We start from the raw sequence: 23095 nt of genomic DNA, 5'->3' as shown, positions 1-23095 counted from the left end.
CGTGCGTGCGTGCGTGCGTGCGTGCGTGCGTGCGTGCGTGCGTAAGAGCATGCCAGCTTGCTGTGGAAGGAGACAAGGTCAACAGGGAAAGTTGAAGGAAATGTAATTACGGTGTCTCTAAAGGCAAATAACCCCCACCAGCAAATATTATACAATGTACAACAGTATCTGCAAATTAAATGTCAAATAATATTAATCTATGTGTGCCTTGAAAACCAAGATTCCAATCTGTAATATTATCTCTAGGCACGACCTAGAGAGTGTCAATAAATTTGACACAGTCCGCGTACTGCGGGAGCCGTTGATGATTAAGCTGCCTCAGCTCCAAGGGATAGACATACCATGCAATTTCTGTCCAGCAAGAACCCCACTTAAGTATTTACTATTGTACTCGTTCGCGTTCATATTAAAGGAGTATATTTCACTTTAAAACTCTTCGGGGGTCTTTTTAACATATACTCTGGCCTAGGCATGCAATGCTCATTTGGTATGTTCTTGCACTCTATTTCAATGAGTTGACGCGCACGTCGCTTAACACCTACACTGCAAGTCACACAATGGACAATTGATATGCATCTAGGCTTATTCCTATGTTAATTCGCTAGGTGTGAGTCGGGAGCCTTTGAAAACTTTGTTGAGGTGCGAATTTAAAGTAGTTTTAAATATATGCGTGTGCCTGCGTGTGCTCCTGGTCAAATAGGTTCCGGCACGGCGTGCAAGGCCGTCAAGTGAGCCTTGCACCCCTGCTCTGGCCCACGCAGTTTTTAAGTTGCTTCATTCAATATTTAGACATTTGATATTCATTTTATCAGACACGACCCTCTCCTATAAACCCATTTAACGCCAAACTCCATGTTAACCATGCTATACCTCCCTGGTTCTGGTGACTGATAATGGCCTAATGCCTTTGAGCACATTCATCAACAATTGAGCCAAAGAGGCTCAATTGCCCCACCCAAAAAAACAACAACCCAACATCCTCGGAGCCTCTTCACATCCCCCCCACCCCCATGGCCCCTTGCTCCCCCAGGCACGGACCCATACATTCTGACTCAGATCTCACCAGGAGCGGGGGTCCGGGCCGGGATCACAGAGCCAAGGCAAGATCAATCCAAGGTGGAGTGTCTGCAAGGCTCAGCAGATTTCTGCCCTGTTTTAAGTGCAAATAGATTAAATCAGCAGGGGGTCGCAGGGGGTCCGAGGCACTGAGACAGGAATCAGTGCTGATGATGGTGTGTGTGTGTGTGTGTGTGTGTGTGTGTGTGTGTGTGTGTGTGTGTGTGTGTGTGTGTGTGTGTGTGTGTGTGTGTGTGTGTGTGTGTGTGTGTGTGTGTGTGTGTGTGTGTGTGTGTGTGTGTGCGCGTGCATACTCGCTTTTGAAAATATGCTACAAGAAGCAAGAAAGGAGTGTGTGTGTGTTTGTGTGTGTGTCCTGTGTTGTGTGTGTGTATGTCGTGTGTGTGTGCGCGTGTGTGCGTGTGCACGCGCGCATACTTTCTTTTGAAAATATGCTACAAGCAGCGAGAAAGGTGTGTGTGTGTGTGTGTGAGTGACGTGTATGTCGGGAGGGTGATGACAAGGGCTAGAAGCACTAACAGAGAGTGTGAGTGCGTGCGTGTATGTGTGTTTCGGGAGGGTGTTGACGAGGGCTAGGAGCACTAACAGAGGATTATGATGATTTTGTGTTTCCGTGCATGAGTGTGTGTGTGTGCGCCCACATGCTGTGAATGTGAGTGCACAGGTGCTGAGAGGTGCTAATAAGAACACCTCAGAGGTTGAGTGCTATGTTCTATTTAAAAGAGGAAGTTTTTGCTCATTAACACTGCACTTGTATAGTGCAACTTGTGCTGGTCCAAGTTGAACTTGTACTTTTCTCTATCTATTGTAGTAAGGCTGCATTGAGCAATTTACTCACTTATACCCGGTGCATGGTGTATTACTGTGCGTGTGGTGTATATTTAATTTGTCTTGCGCTCTTGTTGTAATGGTATTTTCCCTCGGTTTGCGTTCTCGTATATACTCTTTTTTATTCTGTCTTTTTGTCGAGAAGTCGAGCATACTATGTTTGCTTTAAGCCTCAGTAAAACAGCCGTACTCTAACCTGTATAGCCCTGCAAACTTCATCTTATCTTCTCTCCACCCCCGACTAATCATTTGTTTCATGTGATCATGTCGCGGACCCGTTTTTATGGGTCACAACTAAATATCTTATTTTTTTTCACCTTTCTACCCTTTTCCCTCAATAATGTGTCAAACATTTTTCTAAAGATCTTTGGAAATAAAATAAATCTTTCAGAAATGTTCTGACATTTTCCAAAATAGTGAGAATAACACATCTAGCTTGTATTGTAGGTGTGGTATTTCACAATTGTTGAGGATTCATTCATAATGTATTGAGCTGTAAAGGTTTGGGAACCCCTGGCATACAGTACATACAGTACATACAATATAACGTATCTGTCCCTGTATCAATTAACAGTCAAACAAATGAATACATTATTTTTATTTTCTCTCCAGCTGCGACAGCGCCCTCTGACCCAGACGGGGGTCCCTGCAGGAGGACGTACTGCGGCCGCGGCCGGCAGTGCGTGGTGATGGCAGTGACGGGCCGCGCAGAGTGCGTGTGCCAGCAGCGGTGTCGGCCCTCCTTTGTGCCGGTGTGCGGCTCGGACGGCCGCTTCTACGAGAACCACTGCGAGGTGTACCGCACCGCCTGCCTGGAGAAGAGACGCATCTACGTGGTGCACAGCAAGGACTGCTTCTTCAAAGGTAAGACCCCTGAGAGAGAGAGAGACACACACACACACACACACACACACACACACACACACACACACACACACACACACACACATACACACATACACACACACACACACAGTGGGACTGGAGCTGTAGAAGAACAAAAACAAAGATCAAAAGATCAAAACTGCAATCTGCACTCTCCCCGATCCCCCACCTGGGCCCTTGGGGGTACATGTGACACCACGGTCCAAATGTCTCAATAAGAGTAGGGAGACCACCTCTAACTACTGCAGATGGGCTAGTTATATTGTATTATTACACGGCTTGGTTGAACGCTTGATTCAGCTGTGTGTTATTTCTGTTGGGTCAATTACTTTTGGGTTTATTTATTAAGTAGTCGTGTAATAAGCGGGATGCTTGCCATGCCTTTAGCTACATCTGTATGAATACTGTTTTGTATCGTATGATGTTTTTATATCTGTGCTCCATACCATGTGAACATGGTCGTGAGTTAAATTAATGATAATGATAATAATTGACGGGTAGCTGGTCATTATTGAAAAATAAATCCCTTCAGGGTGATTATGCACCTCCGCGGAATAATGACCAGCTACCCGTCAATTATCCCTTGCTTAACATACTCTACCATACAGACATTACGTACAGTACATAACATTTTATTCATTACTATAAGTTCCGGATTGATTGCAGCTTTTACAAGTCATCGTACTCGTAATGTACACTGGAGAAAAAAAGTGTTCATTTCACTCTGAGAGTGTACAAATGTTACATTTGGGTCAAATGTAACATACACATTCTGCACACTCCCGTAGAATGGATGGATGAATGGATGAATCAACACTGAGGATTTGATTGTGTGGTCAGTCAGAGTTGTATTGTTTCAAGAATTGACTTAATGGTGCTATTTCAAATGAGGCTTTATCATTCCACCTGTCAAGGTAATGACAGGACATTTCTGGAAGATTCCAGAATGTGTTTATTTATTTTTACTTGCTCTTTGACAAATTGAAATTTTCAGACTTAACACAAGAGTAGGTGGCTTGTTGAATGGTGCGTTTTGTATGTATTTTCTGTCCCGTAAAGAGCCTGACACCTCAGTGGGCCGTTCTTTACCGGACTGGTACCGGACAGGACCGGTGACGAGAACACATCGACAAAGTGACAAAAGATTTTACCTGTGAACAGGAAGCCTGTTGAGGCTGTTGATCTAATAGTCCAGAGACCACTGGTTTTCAAAGTGGGGTCAGGGGACACCCAGGGGTCCTTGAGGGGGTTCCAGGGTTTTCTTTTACGGCTATTTCTCTATTTTGAAAAATCTTGATAATTCTTCTCTTATCCCTTGCACAAGATGTTTTCAAACGGGGTTCCACAGCCAAATACATATCAATGTGGGGTCCTTGAACCACTGGTTTAGAGAGACTTTGATGGCTGCTGCATTTGATGTTCTTTTTTTTTTCATGAATGCTCTCGGTGATTTGGGCATGCTGATTTAGAGGACTTGTATATCAGCTTGGAATAAAATTGCAAACTAAAGCGTTTGTTTCGGCCAACATCCGAAACTCTCCGGTCGCCAGCGTTCTGTGCTCTGTTCAGATCCACACAGATGTCCTGACTGCAGCGGCTCTGTCAGCAGTCCGTGCTCGTGTCAGATATGTATGTATGTGGTCCAGAGGAGAGGATGGAAGGGCTTGCGGGTGTCTGGCACGCTAGGGCTGTGGGCAGCGGGTCAAGTTTGAGTGGGAAACGGCAGCCAGCATTTGGCAGTACACATCGGCAGGCAGTGGTGGAAAGTATTACAGAGTAACATTTACTCAAGCGCTGTACTTAAGGACAACTTTCAAAACAACTTTAGATGAAATCAGAGTAGGCTACTTCTTGCACTGCTTTGCACGTTGGTGCTCTGAAGGCGTGCACCTGCTCTGCATGCAATCCCGATGGAATCACCCTCTTTTCAAGGCCTTGCCATGCAATTGGTCATAATCCCAAACACCACCTGCTTAATACCTTTTTTTGGTATTTTTACGGTGTGGTTCTGTTGGAGGCTAGTCGTCTGTGTGTGTGTGTGTGTGTGTGTGTGTGTGTGTGTGTGCGCAGGTGTGCGTGTGTCTGTCTGTGTGTTTATCAGAAGCTAATCTTGCAAGCCGCTGGACCATTCAGTGCTATTTTTGTTTTCATGTTTTATAAATTTTTTAGATATTTAACTTTCCTTAATGGAAGTCAGTGTGGCTCGGATCAGACTGAAACCTTTCCTAGCCTTGGACCAAGGTTGTCAGATGAGAATGAGAACACTTATGTATTAAACAATACAGAATGTTGCAGAACACAACGGTCGGGCAACATCCGTGGTTGTGGGGCAAGCACTTCATGTTTTGAATTTGTACATTTATGGAGAAGTTACGGGCATTAAACATGGAATTCCAAACAGTATTTGGGGAAGTGGCCAAGACTGTCAGAGATACGCAAATGTCAGAAATCTGACTGTCTTCGTCCAAGGCTAAAACCTTTCCCACATTCAGAGTCATATTGTACATCATAGATATATGTCATGTGACTGACATCACAAACTGGCCACAGGAGGCCACTTTGTTCCTTGATCAAGATAGACATGATTTCATTCTTTGTTTCATTATAAATGTGTTTATGTATTTACTGAAATGCTGTGCTTACTGTATAATTTATACATTTACATCCAGCATTCATTCAGGATAAAATGGAAATATCTTATCTTTGGTTTATTCATGCTTCCTTTGTACTTTAGGTTCTCATATACAATGTATATTGTTACAGCACGCACACGCTCACACACACACACACACACACACACACACACACACACACACACACACACACACACACACACACACACACACACACACACACACACACACACACACACACACACACACACACACACACACACACACACAGGGTCTCTCACCTCCACTGAACATGTGTCCCAGTTGCCCGTAGTACTTCAATATTAAACAGCAGGTTACTGTGGATCACCAGGGCTTTATAGTAAATCATTAGATCCTCCACTCCTGGACTATCACTCATCAGCAGCCATGCAAGCTCAGCACCAATACAGAGCAACATTATCACGCCTATAGAGCGATCACTTCATCATGGCTTCGATTGGTTCATGACTGGTGTAGTAGGTTGAGTTGTACTGGTCACCCAACTTGCACTGCACACTGCAAAAAGCCACTGCTCCACTAATGTAGTGTCTGATGTTTAATGGTTCGCCAGTTATCCACTTAAACCCTATACTAAAGTCCCCCCAAGGGCTCTATGCTAAGCCCCCTCCTGTTTTCGTACAAAGACACAGGCTACCATTAATTTTCAATGGAAGCCAGCACATGAAGGTACAAAAATACATCCGACGTTTGTAGCTGTTACAAAGCTACACAAAAGTTGAGCTAGTTTCAACTTCAGCTACAAAGATACAAAGCTACAAATATGCGGTGTAGCTTTGTGTCTTTGTATGTTTTGTATCTACCGATTATTTGCCCCAGAATAGGGACGCTATGGCTCATATGGTTAAAAGCAGGAGTCACCCAAAATATTCACAAGTAATGCACTCTGTGAATGGACTAACTGACTGCCAGACAGCAAAATCCTCAGCATTCATTTTACTCTGAGAGTTACAAATGGATACATTAACACTGAGGGTTTTTGCCGTGTGGTATTAAAACCGTAATTATGATTGTGGCACATGTGCTGGTGCTAAAACATGAAAGCCAAGCTCCAAGTGTCTGGAACCGTGCGGTGACATCTCAATGCAGTGTGCATGCGCGCACACGTACGCATGCTCGCACACGTACGCACACACACACACACACACACACACACACACACACACACACACACACACACACACACACACACACACACACACACACACACACACACACACACACACACACACACACACCCCCCACACACACACACACCCCACACACACACACACAACCACACGTGCGCACACGTCCCACAAATCCACACACTCACATGGATGTGAGGTCACATTCAGTCATGTCACATTAACCCAATAAAACCCCTTTTAGATTTTAGCGTTGGCTATTAATAAATCGCAGATATACAAGCTCACAGCGTGTCACTTCGTGCCGCGCTGCAAGCTTGTATATCTGCTATTTTTGAACATTTTTGAAAAACTTGAAAGTGTTTGAATAATTCTGAATTATGAAACAGTTTGAGAAGTATATTGATTTAGAAGGCATTTGTGGAATCGGCTTCAGGTCTTAATGGGTTAAAGTGGGGAAGGATTCCTGGCAGACAGACACTGCCGTGCATATCTAATCCACATTAAGGATGTTCAGTCGACACATTAGACTTTTAACACTGGTGATGCCCGAACGCAAACCAGCAGGAAATAGAGCGTCAAGTGCCAAGGGAGTGTTGTTTATGTCTCTGTGTAGAGGTGTTTATAATGACTTAATGAATTACGGTACGGCATGCTGGGACACAGCCCATAATACAATTAGGCACAACAACGCATTAAAAACACTTTCAACCTGGCGTCCCTATTGTGGGCACGTCGTTATAGGCGAATATTTTTCCATAACATTTTTCCAAAATAGCCAAACTAGCTGATCTGTGTGTTGTTGTGAGATTTTGGTGCTGCACCAACATATAGGACAAAGTATATACAGTAATATGGCTTTGAGTGGTTATTAAAGATGGGCAGTATTTTATCTCCAGCATTTCAATTTAATGTTTGTGTCCAGAGATGGTGTTGTGATTCATTTGCCCCACTGGCCAGTGACCAAATCCCCATCAAAACCTTATGACTTCTTGTCATATTTATTCTATCCATGTATCCATGTATCCATGTATCCATCTATCCATCTATCCATCTATCCATCTATCCATCTATCCCTCCCTCCCTGGGGAATAGGACGACCAATTTTCCTTCGAAGATAAACTGATCAATGAAAGAAATTCGATGAATAAATAAATACATAAATAACATCCGGTTTGCTGTGATTATCCACTACATAAACAACGCAGGCATGCATGCAAGCCACCACACTTACACGCACGCACACATGCGCACACACACACACACACACGCACGCACGCACACCCACACACACGCCTGTACGCAATCACCACACACACACACACACACACACACACACACACACACACACACACACACACACACACACACACACACACACACACACACACACACACACACACACACACACACACACACACACACACACACACACACACACACACACACACACACACAGGTCACTCACACACACATACAGTACCAAGTATTGGCATCTCCTGTGCAGTCACTTTGAGAGTGTTGGAATGCCACATGTGTTGACTGTATGTCGGACCCTGTTTGTAGACCCCCAGCTCTCCGCTTTGTGGTCAGTGTTGACATTTCGCTCTGAACGGAGGATTTTGCCACATATAGTTGTGCAATCATCTGCCAAGTCGAAGCAAAGCAATTACAAAATCAATCAGCTAATTGCAAACGAGTAATGCAGATAAAGAAGCATTTGTCATAAAAATGCCAATGTATTTCTACGAGTCTTCGATCGCTTCTTGTTTCGCCACATTGGATGGAGAGTAAAGGCCTGGGATTGCCTCGATCATTTCAATATGTCTGTTCGGTTTTCCGTATAGAAACATAATCTTTTAGGATGATTTATTTCTCCACTGATATGCTGTTGTAGCCCCAAAACCGCATTATACATTTTAAAATCTAGAATATTAAACAGTGATGTTGTTTATGGCACCGCTTTACTGTGTTGTTGTTGTTGTTCTGTGGCATGTATCTTTAAAACCACTTAAGCCCTATTTTATACTTGGTAGAATGATCATGTCACGTGACGAAAATAGCCCAACTATAAGGTCATAAACACGTTGTGTCGCGAGCTTATAGATCAGCTGTGTGTTTTGAGCTTATAGATCCGTCATTTGTTTTGCCATTTTTGGAAAATGTTCTGTTTAAGAAGAAGATCTGAAAAGGACCGACACCGAGAACAAGTCGACAGAAACTACATCCATCGCGCCATGCAACCATGTTCCTTTTCTGTACAACTGAGGCTTGGTTGAATTTGCAAAAACAAAGAGATGCATTTGTTTGCTCATTCTGTGGGTATAGCACACAGTCAGTGTCCTAAAGCATTAACATGCAGCGGAGCAAATCAGATAAATATTGAACACACAGAGCGGCTACCAAACACACAACTCTAATCTAATCAGCAGTTCAGTGTTCGACTTCTATTTAGTTTTTGTCCACACAGTGGCTAATGAGCTTTGTATCAGGCAAGGTAAAAGCACCCTACATACATATTAACCACATAAACCCCCTGTAGTCTTAGAGAACTGGACTTGAGTTACAACTATACTTTTGACCACTTTTTACCGTCTACATCAAATCTTTTTACCAAAAATAACCGACCTACAAGGTGAGCTTGTAGATCTGCTATTTTTGGCTAATGCTCCCCCCAGAATATGGACGCTGGGGATCAAGTGGTTAAAACTCACAGGAAAAAGAGCAGTGGATTCAGGGCTTAATTTCCCCCCCAAACATCTGCATGTTATTAATACATGTGTGTTTTTTCGATCATTTGCTCTATATTTCCGCACATATTTTGGAGCACATAGCTCCGCCGTATACTGTAGAAATTGTTGAAGGGATGCTTTGTTTATTTTGAACTGTATTGTAAAAATATATTTATACTGTATGTGTGATTAATAATTTAGCAGAAATGTATTGTTTTCATTAGTCAGTGTTAGTGGAGGAGATTGCGGATCACGGTATTCTTCTCACATACAGTAATTTAATCTCTCTCTTTTTCTCTCTCACACACACACACACACACACACACACACACACACACACACACACACACACGCACACGCACACCAAGTCAGTGTGTTAACAGACTATTAACGAGCAAATCCTAACCATAATCCTTATCAAGACATGTCTCTGCTAATTTGCAAAACTTAAATTACTAACAAACAAACACATTTCTCCTCAGATGAAAATGTTTACAACTCTGTGGGATCAGCCCTGTTCCGACTGGTGGCTGTGATTAGAGCCATGTCCCTTTTAAAGCCATTTGAAAGAGCCATCTGAGCTAAAATTAAATTAAATTGCTTTCATTTTCCCCGATGCCTGCAAAGTGGCAGAGTGGTAGCACAACAAAGAGCTGTCGCTTTTTCCATGCTGGATAGCGTGGTGAGCACGGCAGGGGGTTTCTCTAATGCCACCACTGTGACCGATTGATTTTGGACCACTGCTGTACCACCACAGCTGCATGGTGATGCCTTTAAACTCTTGCACAGACACCCACCAGACAGGGAAATTAGCAATGCGTTTCTCTAGGGCTTACACAACAACATTATTCTGATTTCTCCTGGGGTTAGGGGGTGAATCTTACAGTCTACCTCATCTAAGATATCTACTTTAGGGGGTGAATCTTACAGTCTACCTCATCTAAGATATCTACTCACACACCCATCCTTCCAGTTTTATCTAATCTTCCATCTAAGCGTATACTGCTGCTATAGAGCACCGAAGTCTGACATAATTTACGCATCGTACCTGGGTCACATATTTTTCCCCCGATTCTGAATTCCCATAGACGTGTTTAATATCGCGTCATAAGAACTGTGTTCCAAAAATAAACAAATGATCCTGGCTGTTTGACTCATATGGATGTGAAGCTGAAGCATCAACAAAAAACGCTAATGTTACTGCCGCCAAATGAATACAATTTTGGCCAGAAACAAACTATATCAATTATGAGTGACCGACTATCGTAAACGATACTGATCCACCTCCCTGACAATATCGCCGGGACAGTTTGTTTATTTTTGAACCGCAATTCTTATATGAGACGATTCTAGGATGACCCAATGTTATTATTCTCCATAGAGAAAATACTTGACGTGACCCAGGGGATGTCTGTCCATCCGTCTGTCCGTCAGTGGTGGTACTCAAATGTTTTACTTAAGTAAAAGTATCAATACCGCAATGTAGAAGTCCTCCGTTACAAGTAAAAGTCCGGAATTCAAAATCTACTGGAGTAAAAGTACAAATGTATTGGAATCAAAATGTACTTAAAGTACCAAAAGTAAAAGTACATTTTTTGTTTTAAATAGCCGATCTACGCTCACAAGCTCACAACGCATCGCATCATTGCCTAGGTATAAAATAGGGCTAAAGTGGTTAATGTATGTTTTATAATGTAATAATTGTCTCCACCAGGCCGAAAGGCATGGCGAGAGAGTATGTTTTGCACCCCGTCCGTCCGTCCGTCCGCGCGCGCGTGTGTGTGTGTGTGTGTGTCCGTCTGTGACCAGCTAATCTCCGGCACCGTTGGCTTGATCGCAGTGAAACTGTGCACACACACTACCTGGATGCCAATTCAGAACCTTTGCCCCAAAGTTTTCACATGGACCTGTTATAGCGCCACCAGGAGGCCGTTTTTTGCAAAACACATTTTTGGACAGTACTCCTACAGATTTTGGCCAAACGTCACGCAAATCGGTACACAGTATCTCTTTAGTCATTAAACGAAACCTTTCAGATTTTTCATATTCCATCCTGATTGGCTAAGATTGGCTTCCAAAGTTTGCAGGAGTGCTCCGTTTTGAACAAAATGCCTCATATCATGAACACAGCATGCAATTTCTGTGAAATTTTGCTCTTACATTTCCACTAGGCTGAGGAAGAAATGCCACTTTAAATGTTTCAAATCGGCCTTATGGTGGCGCTATAACAGGCCGATTCGTGTTTTTACCCGTAACTGCACCAATCTGTGTAAAACGTTGTATATGCACTCCCTAGAGACCAAGGAAAAACCTTTGCCCTGCATTTTCCACATCTGCCTTTTATAGCGCCACCTGGAGGCCGACTTATGTAAAACCCATTTTTGGATATTAATCCTTCAGATTGTATCAAAATTTCACACAAATCGGTACACCTGGTCTGTATAGTCATGTGATCAAGACGGTTCTGTTAGATTTTTCATATTCCATCCTGATTGGCTAAGATTGACATCTTAAGTTTGCAGGAGTGGCCCGTTTTGAACAAAATGCCGCAAATCATGAATGCAGCCTTCGATTGCGGTGAAACTTTGCACGCACATTCGCACTACGTTGAGGAACTAATGCCACCCTTTCAACACTGCACTATTATAGCGCCACCAGGAGGCCATGTTGCACAACATTTTTTAAATATTTCTCCTACAAATGTTGTCCAAACATCACGCAAATCGGTACATATTTTCTCTTTAGGCAAGTGCTCAAGACGGATCCGTCCGATTCGTCCGATTTTACACATTCCAGCCTGATTTTCGAATTCCGAACATTGCTGGCCCACACTAACCTACCTGACCTGGCGGAGACTTGTGCTCCGAGGAGCACTTTTTCTAGTTTATATCTGCAAAGTAACTAGTAACTTAAGTTTTCAAATAATTGTAGTGGAGTAAAAGTACAATATTTGCCTTTGAGATGTAGTGGAGTAGAAGACAAGTATAGACAATTGGAAATACTCCAGTAAAATAAAAGTACCTCAAAATTGTACTTAAGTACAGTACTTTAATAAATGTACTTAGTTACTTTACACCACTGTCATCCACCAATCCATCCGTCCGTCCGTCCATACGTCCGTCTATCCATCCATCCATCCATCCACCTGATGATATCTGTTCCGGTTCAAGTGTCTCTTCAGCGTTCCTGACCGCTCGTATCATTTTGGTTTAGCTCTGTGTCGGCGGTGGTTATTGCATTAGCCATAGAATCCGCCCACCCCCCCTTTCACCTCCACTCCCCTACCACCACCCCCAGCCTTATTGCTCGCTAACCCGTGGCCAGCTCTCTGGCTGAGGCCATTAACTCGGTGACACAAACACGCTGCACTCATGAGCAGGATAAACTCTGAGCTACGAGCCCCAGGCCTGCTGCTTGACTTGTGTACACAGAGCAGAGGTCAGCGAGGGTCACCGTGAGAGGCAGTGAGAGAGAAAGGGAGTCTATATGGATGCTTTGCCTCTCTCTCTCTCTCTCTCTCTCAAAAAGTTGTGGATATACAGTAAGTGGCCGTGTCCACAGAAAAGGTTTTTGTGAGCAATGGAGCGCTATCATGTCCAGAGTACTAGACAATGCACTGTCAGCGAGAAGCGTGTGCTCAATGACTGTGGGACAGTGTCTCTCAGATCCTCTGCGTAGGAAAGTGATAGTGTTCAGCGGAGCTCATTTCTCAAAAGTTTAACTATTTTCAGTCTGAGACGCCAAGGTCACTCCACCACGTTGGGAGGGGGGGGGGGCACAATTTGGCACCGTGGAGAGGGAGATGGGGATGTCTGTCCATCCGTCTGTCCGTCAGTGGTGGTACTCAAATGTTTTACTTAAGTAAAAGTATCAATACCGCAATGTAGAAGTCCTCCGTTACAAGTAAAAGTCCGGAATTCAAAATCTACTGGAGTAAAAGTACAAATGTATTGGAATCAAAATGTACTTAAAGTACCAAAAGTAAAAGTACATTTTTTGTTTTAAATAGCCGATCTACGCTCACAAGCTCACAACGCATCGCATCATTGCCTAGGTATAAAATAGGGCTAAAGTGGTTAATGTATGTTTTATAATGTAATAATTGTCTCCACCAGGCCGAAAGGCATGGCGAGAGAGTATGTTTTGCACCCCGTCCGTCCGTCCGTCCGCGCGCGCGTGTGTGTGTGTGTGTGTGTCCGTCTGTGACCAGCTAATCTCCGGCACCGTTGGCTTGATCGCAGTGAAACTGTGCACACACACTACCTGGATGCCAATTCAGAACCTTTGCCCCAAAGTTTTCACATGGACCTGTTATAGCGCCACCAGGAGGCCGTTTTTTGCAAAACACATTTTTGGACAGTACTCCTACAGATTTTGGCCAAACGTCACGCAAATCGGTACACAGTATCTCTTTAGTCATTAAACGAAACCTTTCAGATTTTTCATATTCCATCCTGATTGGCTAAGATTGGCTTCCAAAGTTTGCAGGAGTGCTCCGTTTTGAACAAAATGCCTCATATCATGAACACAGCATGCAATTTCTGTGAAATTTTGCTCTTACATTTCCACTAGGCTGAGGAAGAAATGCCACTTTAAATGTTTCAAATCGGCCTTATGGTGGCGCTATAACAGGCCGATTCGTGTTTTTACCCGTAACTGCACCAATCTGTGTAAAACGTTAGCCACCCTTGTTAGCCACGCCTCTCCTCTCCTCTCCTTCTCTCTTCTCCTCGCCGTCGCTGCTCACGTGGGCCTCAGCTCGTTAAAGTTGATTCCCTCCCAGCAGATTCATTAGGTTGGATGCATTTTTTGCTGGTCGGGAAAAAAAACGGATGCCCTGTCCCAGATAGAAACGTCCCCCCTGGTCCGACGCTGGTCCCCTGCCTCGTAAACATCGGCCTCCCCTATGAAAACACAAGGCTCTCGTCGGTCACTAGTGCTCTCCAGCTGTGGCAGTGGTGGGGACACTGTCAAGGGTACTGCGGCAGCAGAATGGTGTGGTGTACCTTCCCCTCGGCCAGGCCAAGAGCCAGGCTGCATGGCGGCATTCAGTCGTCATGGTAAAGGCAGTAAAGGTGTGTCCTAAAAAAACAACAACAGTGGGCGTAGCTTTGTCTGGTGGTCCCCGGCTAGTTGTTATAGTTTTCTCTTCCTTGACTAAAATAGCAACTGGCAGTGTTTTACGGCTGCAGTTGAGACTCATTGATTAGATCAGCTTAATATAGGCATTTTGTGCAAGCTCACAACGTCGCGATGCGACGCGTGCTGTGCTTGTAGATCGGCTATTTTCAAATATCCTAGGTATAAAATATGCCTAAAGTGGTTAATTTATATCTGCAAAGAAACTAGTAACTCAAGTTTTCAAATAATTGTTGTGGAGTAAAAGTACAATATTTGGAGCCGAGATTTAGTGGAGTAGAAGTAAAAGTATTGGAAATTGGAAATACTCAAGTAAAGTACAAATACCTCAAAATTGTACTTAAGTAAATGTACTTAGTTACTTTCCACCACTGGTCTGTGTGTCTGTCTGTCTGTCTGTCTGTCTGTCTGTCTGTCTGTCTGTCTGTCTGTCTGTCTACAGGTACATACAATATCTTTCTACCTGTCTGTCGGTGAAAGCACCGTAGGAGTTTTTTTTAATTGATGATGACGATGATGATGATCTGTTTAAGCAGGAGATTTGGTTATTGATCTCTCTTGATTCATGCTAACGTTTCAAGGGTATTTTAACGATTAAGATCTTACAAATTGCATCTGTAACGTTTCATGTAATTGAAAGCACCGCGCGGCCGCCGCTCTAGCATTAGTCTTGTCCTGATCCATACCCTGCCAGCATCAGCCCAGGGCCTGTGCCAACGCTGCTGCTTTTATTCATCAATTCTGTTTCCCATCACAGGCTGCTGGTGGTGGACAGTAACTAAGTACACTTATTTTAGTACTGTACTTAAGTACTTAAAAAAAAAAAATGTATATTTGTACTTTGGGATGACTTTCACTCGGGATGACTTTCGCTCCATTACATGTCAAAGACAGTTACTCTACTACATTTCAAAGACAATTACTCCACTACATTTCAAAGACAATTACTCCACTACATTTCAAAGACAATTACTCCACTACATTTCAAAGACAATTACTCCACTACATTTCAAAGACAATTACTCCACTACATTTCAAAGACAATTACTCCACTACATTTCAAAGACAATTACTCCACTACATTTCAAAGACAATTACTCCACTACATTTCTAGGGAGGGGACAAGGAGCTTATGAATGAACCACTTAAACTGTAAGCCCTAGTCTCGCGTAGCCAGACAACTATTCCACAAACTACTTTTGCTGTGGACCCCCTGGAACCCCCCCCCCCCCCCCCACAGGACCCCGGCAATGGTGTAAAGTAACTAAGTACATTTACTCAAGTACTGTAATTAAGTACACTTTTGAGGAATTTTTACTTTACTGGAGTATTTCCCATTTTCAATACTTTTACTTCTACTCCACTACATCTGAGAGACAAATATTTTACTTTTACTCCACTACAATTATTTGAAAACAGTTACAAGTTACTTTGCAGATATAAATTATGATATTATAAAACACACATTAACCACTTAAGCCCTATTTTATACATACTGTAGGCTATTAGAAAATAGCCGATATACAAGCTCACAACGTGTTGCGATGCGATTTGAAAATAGCGACGCGTTGTGAGCTTGTTGATCTACTATTTTCAAACATTTTAGTGCTTTTACTTTTGGTACTTTAAGTATATTTTGATGCCAATACTTTTGTACTTTTACTCAAGTAACATTTTGAACACAGGCCTTTTACTTGTAACAGAGTACTTCTACATTGTGGTATTGATACTTTTACTAAAATGCCAATACTTTTTCCACCACTGGTCCCCGGACCCCACTTTGAGAACCAAGGCTCTATCACGCACGCACACGGATGCCCGCTTGCACATAAACATGCACATGCAGACACAGGCTCTGACAGAAACTTATTTTTTTTAAAGTTCAATAAGCCTATGTCAACGCACAGATAATCTCTTCTGAAGAGGCACGCTTATTTACGACTAAGAGAGTTTGACATGCATGTCGCTAATACGCTATAGCTGTTTGAGTGGTTGAGTCTATAATCCCATTGCAACACAACGTGTCAGCATATGGTAAGCATCATGAGTTTAACTGCTGCTGACACACGTCTGTGCTCATAATTGACATCTAATTTATTTTGGATAAATTGCAAACCGTGCCACCAGTTTGTAATTCTACCCTTCTGTCTTTTCTTTTTATTCTCTCACTCTCTCTCTCTCTCCTTCCTCCTCTCTCTGCATAATATTTGAAATAATTACTCCATCCCCATAATGTTATGTTTTTTCAAAGCTATTCGGCAGCAAGCCATTAGTCTGTCTGCCTGGTTCTGGAGTTGTGTTAAAAGGTGGTGTTTTTCTTGGGGGCTCTCCATTTGCACCGACCACCACATTTTTATTGCCTTTATATATATTTTTATTATTGTTATATAATATAATAACTCCACTTGTTAAAAAGCACTTGGCAGCCACCTCAGAACAAGTATCAAGTTAGGAAGTGACAAACATATTCATCTTGCCCATCCCCATTTACCATTATTCTTTTTAATCAATTTAATGGCTTTGTAAATGGAATATACATGCCGGGGGCCAATGTGACTGGACACACTTCTAAAACTTTGCTTATCAAACATAATAAAATGTTTCTTTTTTTAAATTTATTTTACAGAGCCAGGATCCAATTACGAATAGATGAGATGGGCAATGTTATAAATATGTCACCTCAGTCGGTGGTGTTTTAGCTAACAAGAGAAGCTTTTACTGTTTGGCCTGTGTGACTCTTCCAGGTGGTTTGCTGGCTTTTAAGCAAAGCGTACCCACAAATGCATGTTACTATTAAATGTAATAAACTGTCAATAAATGCAATAAACTGTCTTTCCAACGCTATGAAAGGTATTGCCAGAAGCGTTGTTACAATAGAGAAATAATCTACCAAACACAATTTTCAGAAATGTTGTGCTATGTTTATATACAGTATATACTGCATATACATACATATATATTTCTCCCCTTTGGATGCACCCTAGGCAGCTGCCTATATCGCCTAAAGGAAGATCCAGTCTTGAATGTATATAATTCAGTCTTTCTCAATCCATCCATGACTCACTGTCTCCCTACTGTATGTTTCCCTCTCTTTGTCACGTTTCCAATTTCTGTCTATATTTGTCCCTCTCTTTATCTATGCAACTGTTTTATTTGACTGTGTCTCTATAGTGTGTATCTATTTCCCTCTTCTCCCCCCCCTCCTCCCACACACACACACACACACACACACACACACACACACACACACACACACACACACACACACACACACACACACACACACACACACACACACACACACACACACCTATCTTTTGCCCTCATTTTTTTCCCTTATGCCCCCAATACGGTGCAGACAGGGATTTGACCGACTCTGTCAAGCTTCTCTCTACATTCTACGGTCTGTGGTAAATTGGTTCAGAGATTAAGAAGAGAGAGAGAGAGAGCCCGTCGGATTTTTAAGCATCACCTCCAGGCAAAGGTACCTGTGGTATGAAATTCATACTATATATACCGTATACCGTATATTTTATATCTTCTACGTAAATGAGGTGAATTTATGCCCTGAAGATGGGGCTTACCTTGAAGATAGGCCTGAATGTAAGCAGATAGGACGTCAAATCTGTCTACCTTTCTGCCACCATGCTTCAATCCAATATCCCCAATATTTCATTCCGAAAAGGTCCAGACGGCTCCAAAAATATTATATAATAAATAAATACTTTATCCTCACTCTACGTTTATGGACGTCATCGTTTGTCTAGAGCAAAAAAGCCACAATCATATTTTAAAAGCTAGATGTAGAAACACATTAAAGTGATTTATCCGAACCAAACCACAATCGCAGTCAGCGCCAGGCCAAAAATAAAAAAATAAAATAAAGGAAGAGTGATTGAAGTCACCTTGCCCCACAGAACCACACCACTCATAACACAGTCGGTCTGATCTAACCTGATTAAACATTAAAACTCCATTTCACTTCAAATAAAGACGGCCCGGTGCAATCATCCAAAGCTCATTTGGGTAGCCTATGATGGAAACAGATTGGCCGGAATAATTCCCTTTCAAATGGGGCTCCTTACGGGCGCCGTTCTAGGCATAACGCTATCGAGCAGTCCCACATAATCACAACATTGATTTCATAATCAGAACTTTCTTCAAAGATAGGACTCTCAGTCAAAACTATGTCGGTAAGGCTATTGCTATACTCTATAATCTTCTGTAATCACTGGTCAATTTGGATTTTAATGACAGCAAATCACAGACGGTGCTTTTTTGGTTTATGGCCTGGGCGTGCGTTATCACAAGCTGAATTACCATTGCACATTCATGGAATCAGTGGAAATGGGGAAACGTGGTCTGTCGTTTTAACAGCCCGGCTCCAGCCCTCTCTCGCTCTTTTTTTATCCCTCTCTCTATGCCTGTCTTTAGATGTCTCTCTTTCCCTCTATCTCTCTCTCTCTCTCTCACTGACCTTGCTGGGGACAGATAGATAAATAACTCCTCCGCTGTCCTGTGTAATGGGAGCTGTCAGATCACATTTCCGCTCTACCAGTTGAAGAGTTTGACCAGAGGGCAAAGAACAAACACAGACTGGCAACTGGTACGAATCAATGTACTTGACTGACTGGCTGGCTGGCTGACTGACTGGCTGGCTGGCTGGCAGGTTAACTGGCTGGTTAACTGGCTAGCTGACTGACTGACTGAGGTCCTTAGATAACCCCACTCTACTCATTGTACTTGTAACTCCCAAAATCATCTGGCATCTGGCAATCAGGCAAGGAAAGGACATATTTGGAACCGACTGGTATATAGCATATTTCAACAGGGCAATTTAAAATGCTTTAGACAAAATCATTTAAGAACATTAAAAAAAAGTGTAAAATATAATTACATTTGAACACAATAAAAATGCTTAATAAAGAGAAATTTTGTATATGCTAAAATAAAACAAATTAAAATAACGAGAAAGTTACATAAATGAATCAAAGGAAAGGCAGCGGCCAACACACAAGTATTCGTATTCGGTGCATAAAACCACAGCATAATAATCCTTTAAAAACTGAACTGGGCTACATCTATTATAGGACTTGTAACATTTTCCAGCCAAGGTATTTTTGTTCTCTGACAATGTAAGAAGCATACCTTTTTTTACATTTGAACACAATAAAAATCCTTAAAAAAGAGAAATTTTGTATATGCTAAAATAAAAAAAATTCAAATTACGAGAATGAAGTTACATAAATGAATCAAAGGAAAGGCAGCGGCCAACACAAAAGTATTCGTATTCGGTGCATAAAACCACAGCATAATAATCCTTTAAAAACTGAACTGGGCTACATCTATTATAGGACCTGTAACATTTTCCAGCCAAGGTATTTTTGTTCTCTGACAATGTAAGAAGCATACCTTTTTTTAAGCCAACCATGTTGTCTTCCACCTTGGATCTGGGTTGAAATGAGCCATGCTGGATTCAGTTTTAATACATTTTTGTGTCAAATTGTTCATTGGCTGCTCTTATTGAAATGTGTTTTCATGGTGTCTGATTTCCATTTGGTGAGATTACTCTCCTTCTACTTGCAGAGACAACGCTGATATGAATGGGTGATTTAATGATTAATAATGGCATGCTATTGTTATGGGGAACAGTTTCAGCTGCTAGCTGTAATGATGTGGTTATTTGCCTTTTTCTGGGCCAAGTAAAGACTGTTTATGACTAGACACTTTATTGCGAACGTGGAAGGAGGTGCGGCGAAGCCGCGCCTCCGACCAAGTAGAGCTTACTATGTCACCGTGCTTGGGTTGTGTGTGTGTGTCTCCGTCTGTGTTCACGCTCTCATTGGCTCGCGCCCCCATGTGACTCGAAACTCCGTGCTGAAATGCCAGCAGCTGCACTGCCTGTATACAGCCGCCAGAGTGCGGCAGAGTGCACTACTACAGTGTGGTTGAAATATAGCAGCCACAGTCAATCTGCGTTCGCTTCCAGCGTTCGCGCGTCTTACTTGTTTATATAGCCTACTTAACACTGTATTTGTATGTCTTTACAAGAGACAAAGCGCACACACACACACACACACACACACACACACACACACACACACACACACACACACACACACACACACACACACACACACATACACATACACACACACACACACACTTGTAGATTGCTATCTTGAAAAGATTTGTATACATTTTATACATTTGAAAACTTGTGAAATTGGACATTCTGCACAATGACTACTTCCTACTGAGTACAATGAGTGCATTTTGATACCAATATTTTTGTACTTTTACTCAATCAAGTACATTTTAAATTCCGGACTTTTACATGTAAGGGCACGGTCACACCGCACTTTTATTTTACCTATGGGGCGGAATCTGCCAATGCTTTGTCAATGCAAATGCGTGGATTCATGGTCTTGTGCATCTTTCCGTGTGTCGCGCACATCTTGCATGTATGCACTCTATAGCCTGCTGGTACATGCAATGCATACAATACTGGCTGCAAAAAAACTGTCGGCCGTGCACAACCTGAGTTTTACAGTGGGCAACCATATTTTGGTGTGACCGTGCCCTTACAGAGTATTTCTACATTGCAGTATTTTAGTACTATTTTCGAGTACTTTACCACCACTGGTTACATTGTATTATTACACGGCTTGGTTAAATGCTTGATTCTGATGGTTCAATTTCAGAATTCAGTGGGGTGTTATTTTTCATTAATGAAAAAATAACAGGCCGCTGATGTCAATAACAGACCGCTGCAGAGTTAACGCACCTTAATCAAATTAATCAGTCAATCCGCTGTGCTTGGTTGCTTATTCAACAAGGCAGGCAGCCATGTAAACAAATAGATGACAGCTAAACGGAACACTAAAGAAATGTTTTTTGAATAGATCTGAGGTGAAAAATAGGCAATGCAGTTACAGAATATTGATTAATATTTGATCAACACCTCCTTCTGCAAGTCGACCTGTTGCACTGGATGCATCTGGCATAATCTAGTGGTTATCTTTCTTTACCGTGAGCAATTAAATCGTTTTAAAATCAATGAAATGGTTGTATTACATTTTCTGTCAATTTATTTATTGCTTTATTAAGTAGCCATGTATTATGCGGGATAATGAATGGTGAGCAGGTCATTATTGAGAAATAAACCCCTTCAGGGTGAATGTTGTGAAGTCCAATCCCCCAGTCATCATTGCTCAACATGCTCTACCATAGCAGTTTGGTTAAAATAAAAATGTATTCATAAAAAAGCAGATTGCAGGCATCTTTCAGGCTGTTCATTATGAGTCATGTGTGGAGAAAGTTATTTTGCATGCAGTGATAATCATTATTGCTTCAGTGTTACTTTCAAAGTCCAGAGTGTAATGGTATCAGTCAACTTCAAGGTTTCCTAATGGATTTTTTTTTTAGAAATGATTTCACATCAAAGGGTTCTTCTTCACTTGCAATTAAAAATGTATTTATTGGAAACGTTTGGGTACACAGACCTTCATCAGGTTATCTTATGTAGAAATTATTTTTTAGAAAAAAATAAGTTATACTGTAGTTATACTCCTTACATCCAACTCGATGGAAGCGATTTGAACCGACCGATATTATCATCCTTTGAACCTCAAAAGCTTTAAAGTAGAGCTGTAATTTACAAAAGCTTCAAAGTGCCTTTAAAATACTAAACAAGTGGAATCTCTGGTGTATGGGTGATGCCAGGAGAAAGGCCATGGTGGTGTCACCAAAATCATGAGGGTTCATTCTCCATGGAGCAGAAGGTGCACAAAACATCCCATGGCAAACCAGACAGTATTATTTAATTACATTTTTTAAATATTTTTGTTAGGGACGAAAGTGTTGAAAAATCGTGTTTGAGCCAGCATCAAACGGTTCTTCTGACACTTATTCTGAGCAAAAACAGAACATTCTTTGTAAAGCAACATGATCATTGTTTGATGTATACGGCGGATTGAAGTTTGGTTCCCGGTCTTTCTCATTAACATGCAAATCATTATTCAAGTGTGTGGTGTGGGGATGTGGGGCCTCTTCGGTGATGGATATTGTTTCTAATGAATGAGTCAACACACTGCAAATGAATTACTCACAGCAGGGCAGGGCCAGCATATTACTCGTGATACTCATGCCACGTGTTTGCTGCAGCCTCGCTGCTACAGATTCATCTGCAATACAACATACAGTAAAAGCAATAAATTGTTCTATTGTTGGCAACGCTGTTGTGAAATGGTACAATGGGCCCTGTGCGCCGCATGCTACACTGCAGTCTCCTTGGCAATGACTGCACTGTGTGTGCTTTGCCTTGGCACCAACCGCCTTCCAGATGCGGAAAACAATTCATCATTGCAAGAAACACTTATTACACACCTAATTTAGACCTGACCTTAAAGTTTATACCTGAATATTTTGAAATTGCAGTTTGGTCTCAGACACTTTTTAAATGGTTTATTGGCGTCATTAGCATTCCCCTTGAATTTACAGCTGTCCTGAAATGCAAAGCCGCCTGCTTGTTGTGTCCATGCATGGGTTCAATGAGGAATTCACTTTCAACCTGGCTCCATGGACCATCTCTATTTTGGTCATTATAGGCAGGAAAAAAAAATGACGTTAATAA

The 23095-nt window shown here is 42.1% G+C and overlaps 1 protein-coding gene across 1 annotated transcript in view; it reads left to right on the top strand.

The window, feature by feature from the left end:
• The window catches only part of fstl4 (follistatin-like 4), a gene marked incomplete at both ends in the record, with an annotated part of 288121 nt that overhangs the window by 104332 nt on the left and 160694 nt on the right, over positions 1 to 23095 (top strand). The window contains one exon of the mRNA XM_080435198.1: positions 2527 to 2769. Coding sequence (XP_080291324.1) covers positions 2527 to 2769 — 243 coding nt within the window. The remainder of the gene's footprint in view (positions 1 to 2526; positions 2770 to 23095) is intronic.

This window comes from Gymnoscopelus braueri, assembly GCF_963280865.1.
Source record: "Gymnoscopelus braueri genome assembly, chromosome: 8".
NCBI lineage: Eukaryota > Metazoa > Chordata > Actinopteri > Myctophiformes > Myctophidae > Gymnoscopelus > Gymnoscopelus braueri.
Note: the sequence above shows the minus strand (reverse complement) of the source record. Positions and strands in the feature narration are given on the sequence as shown.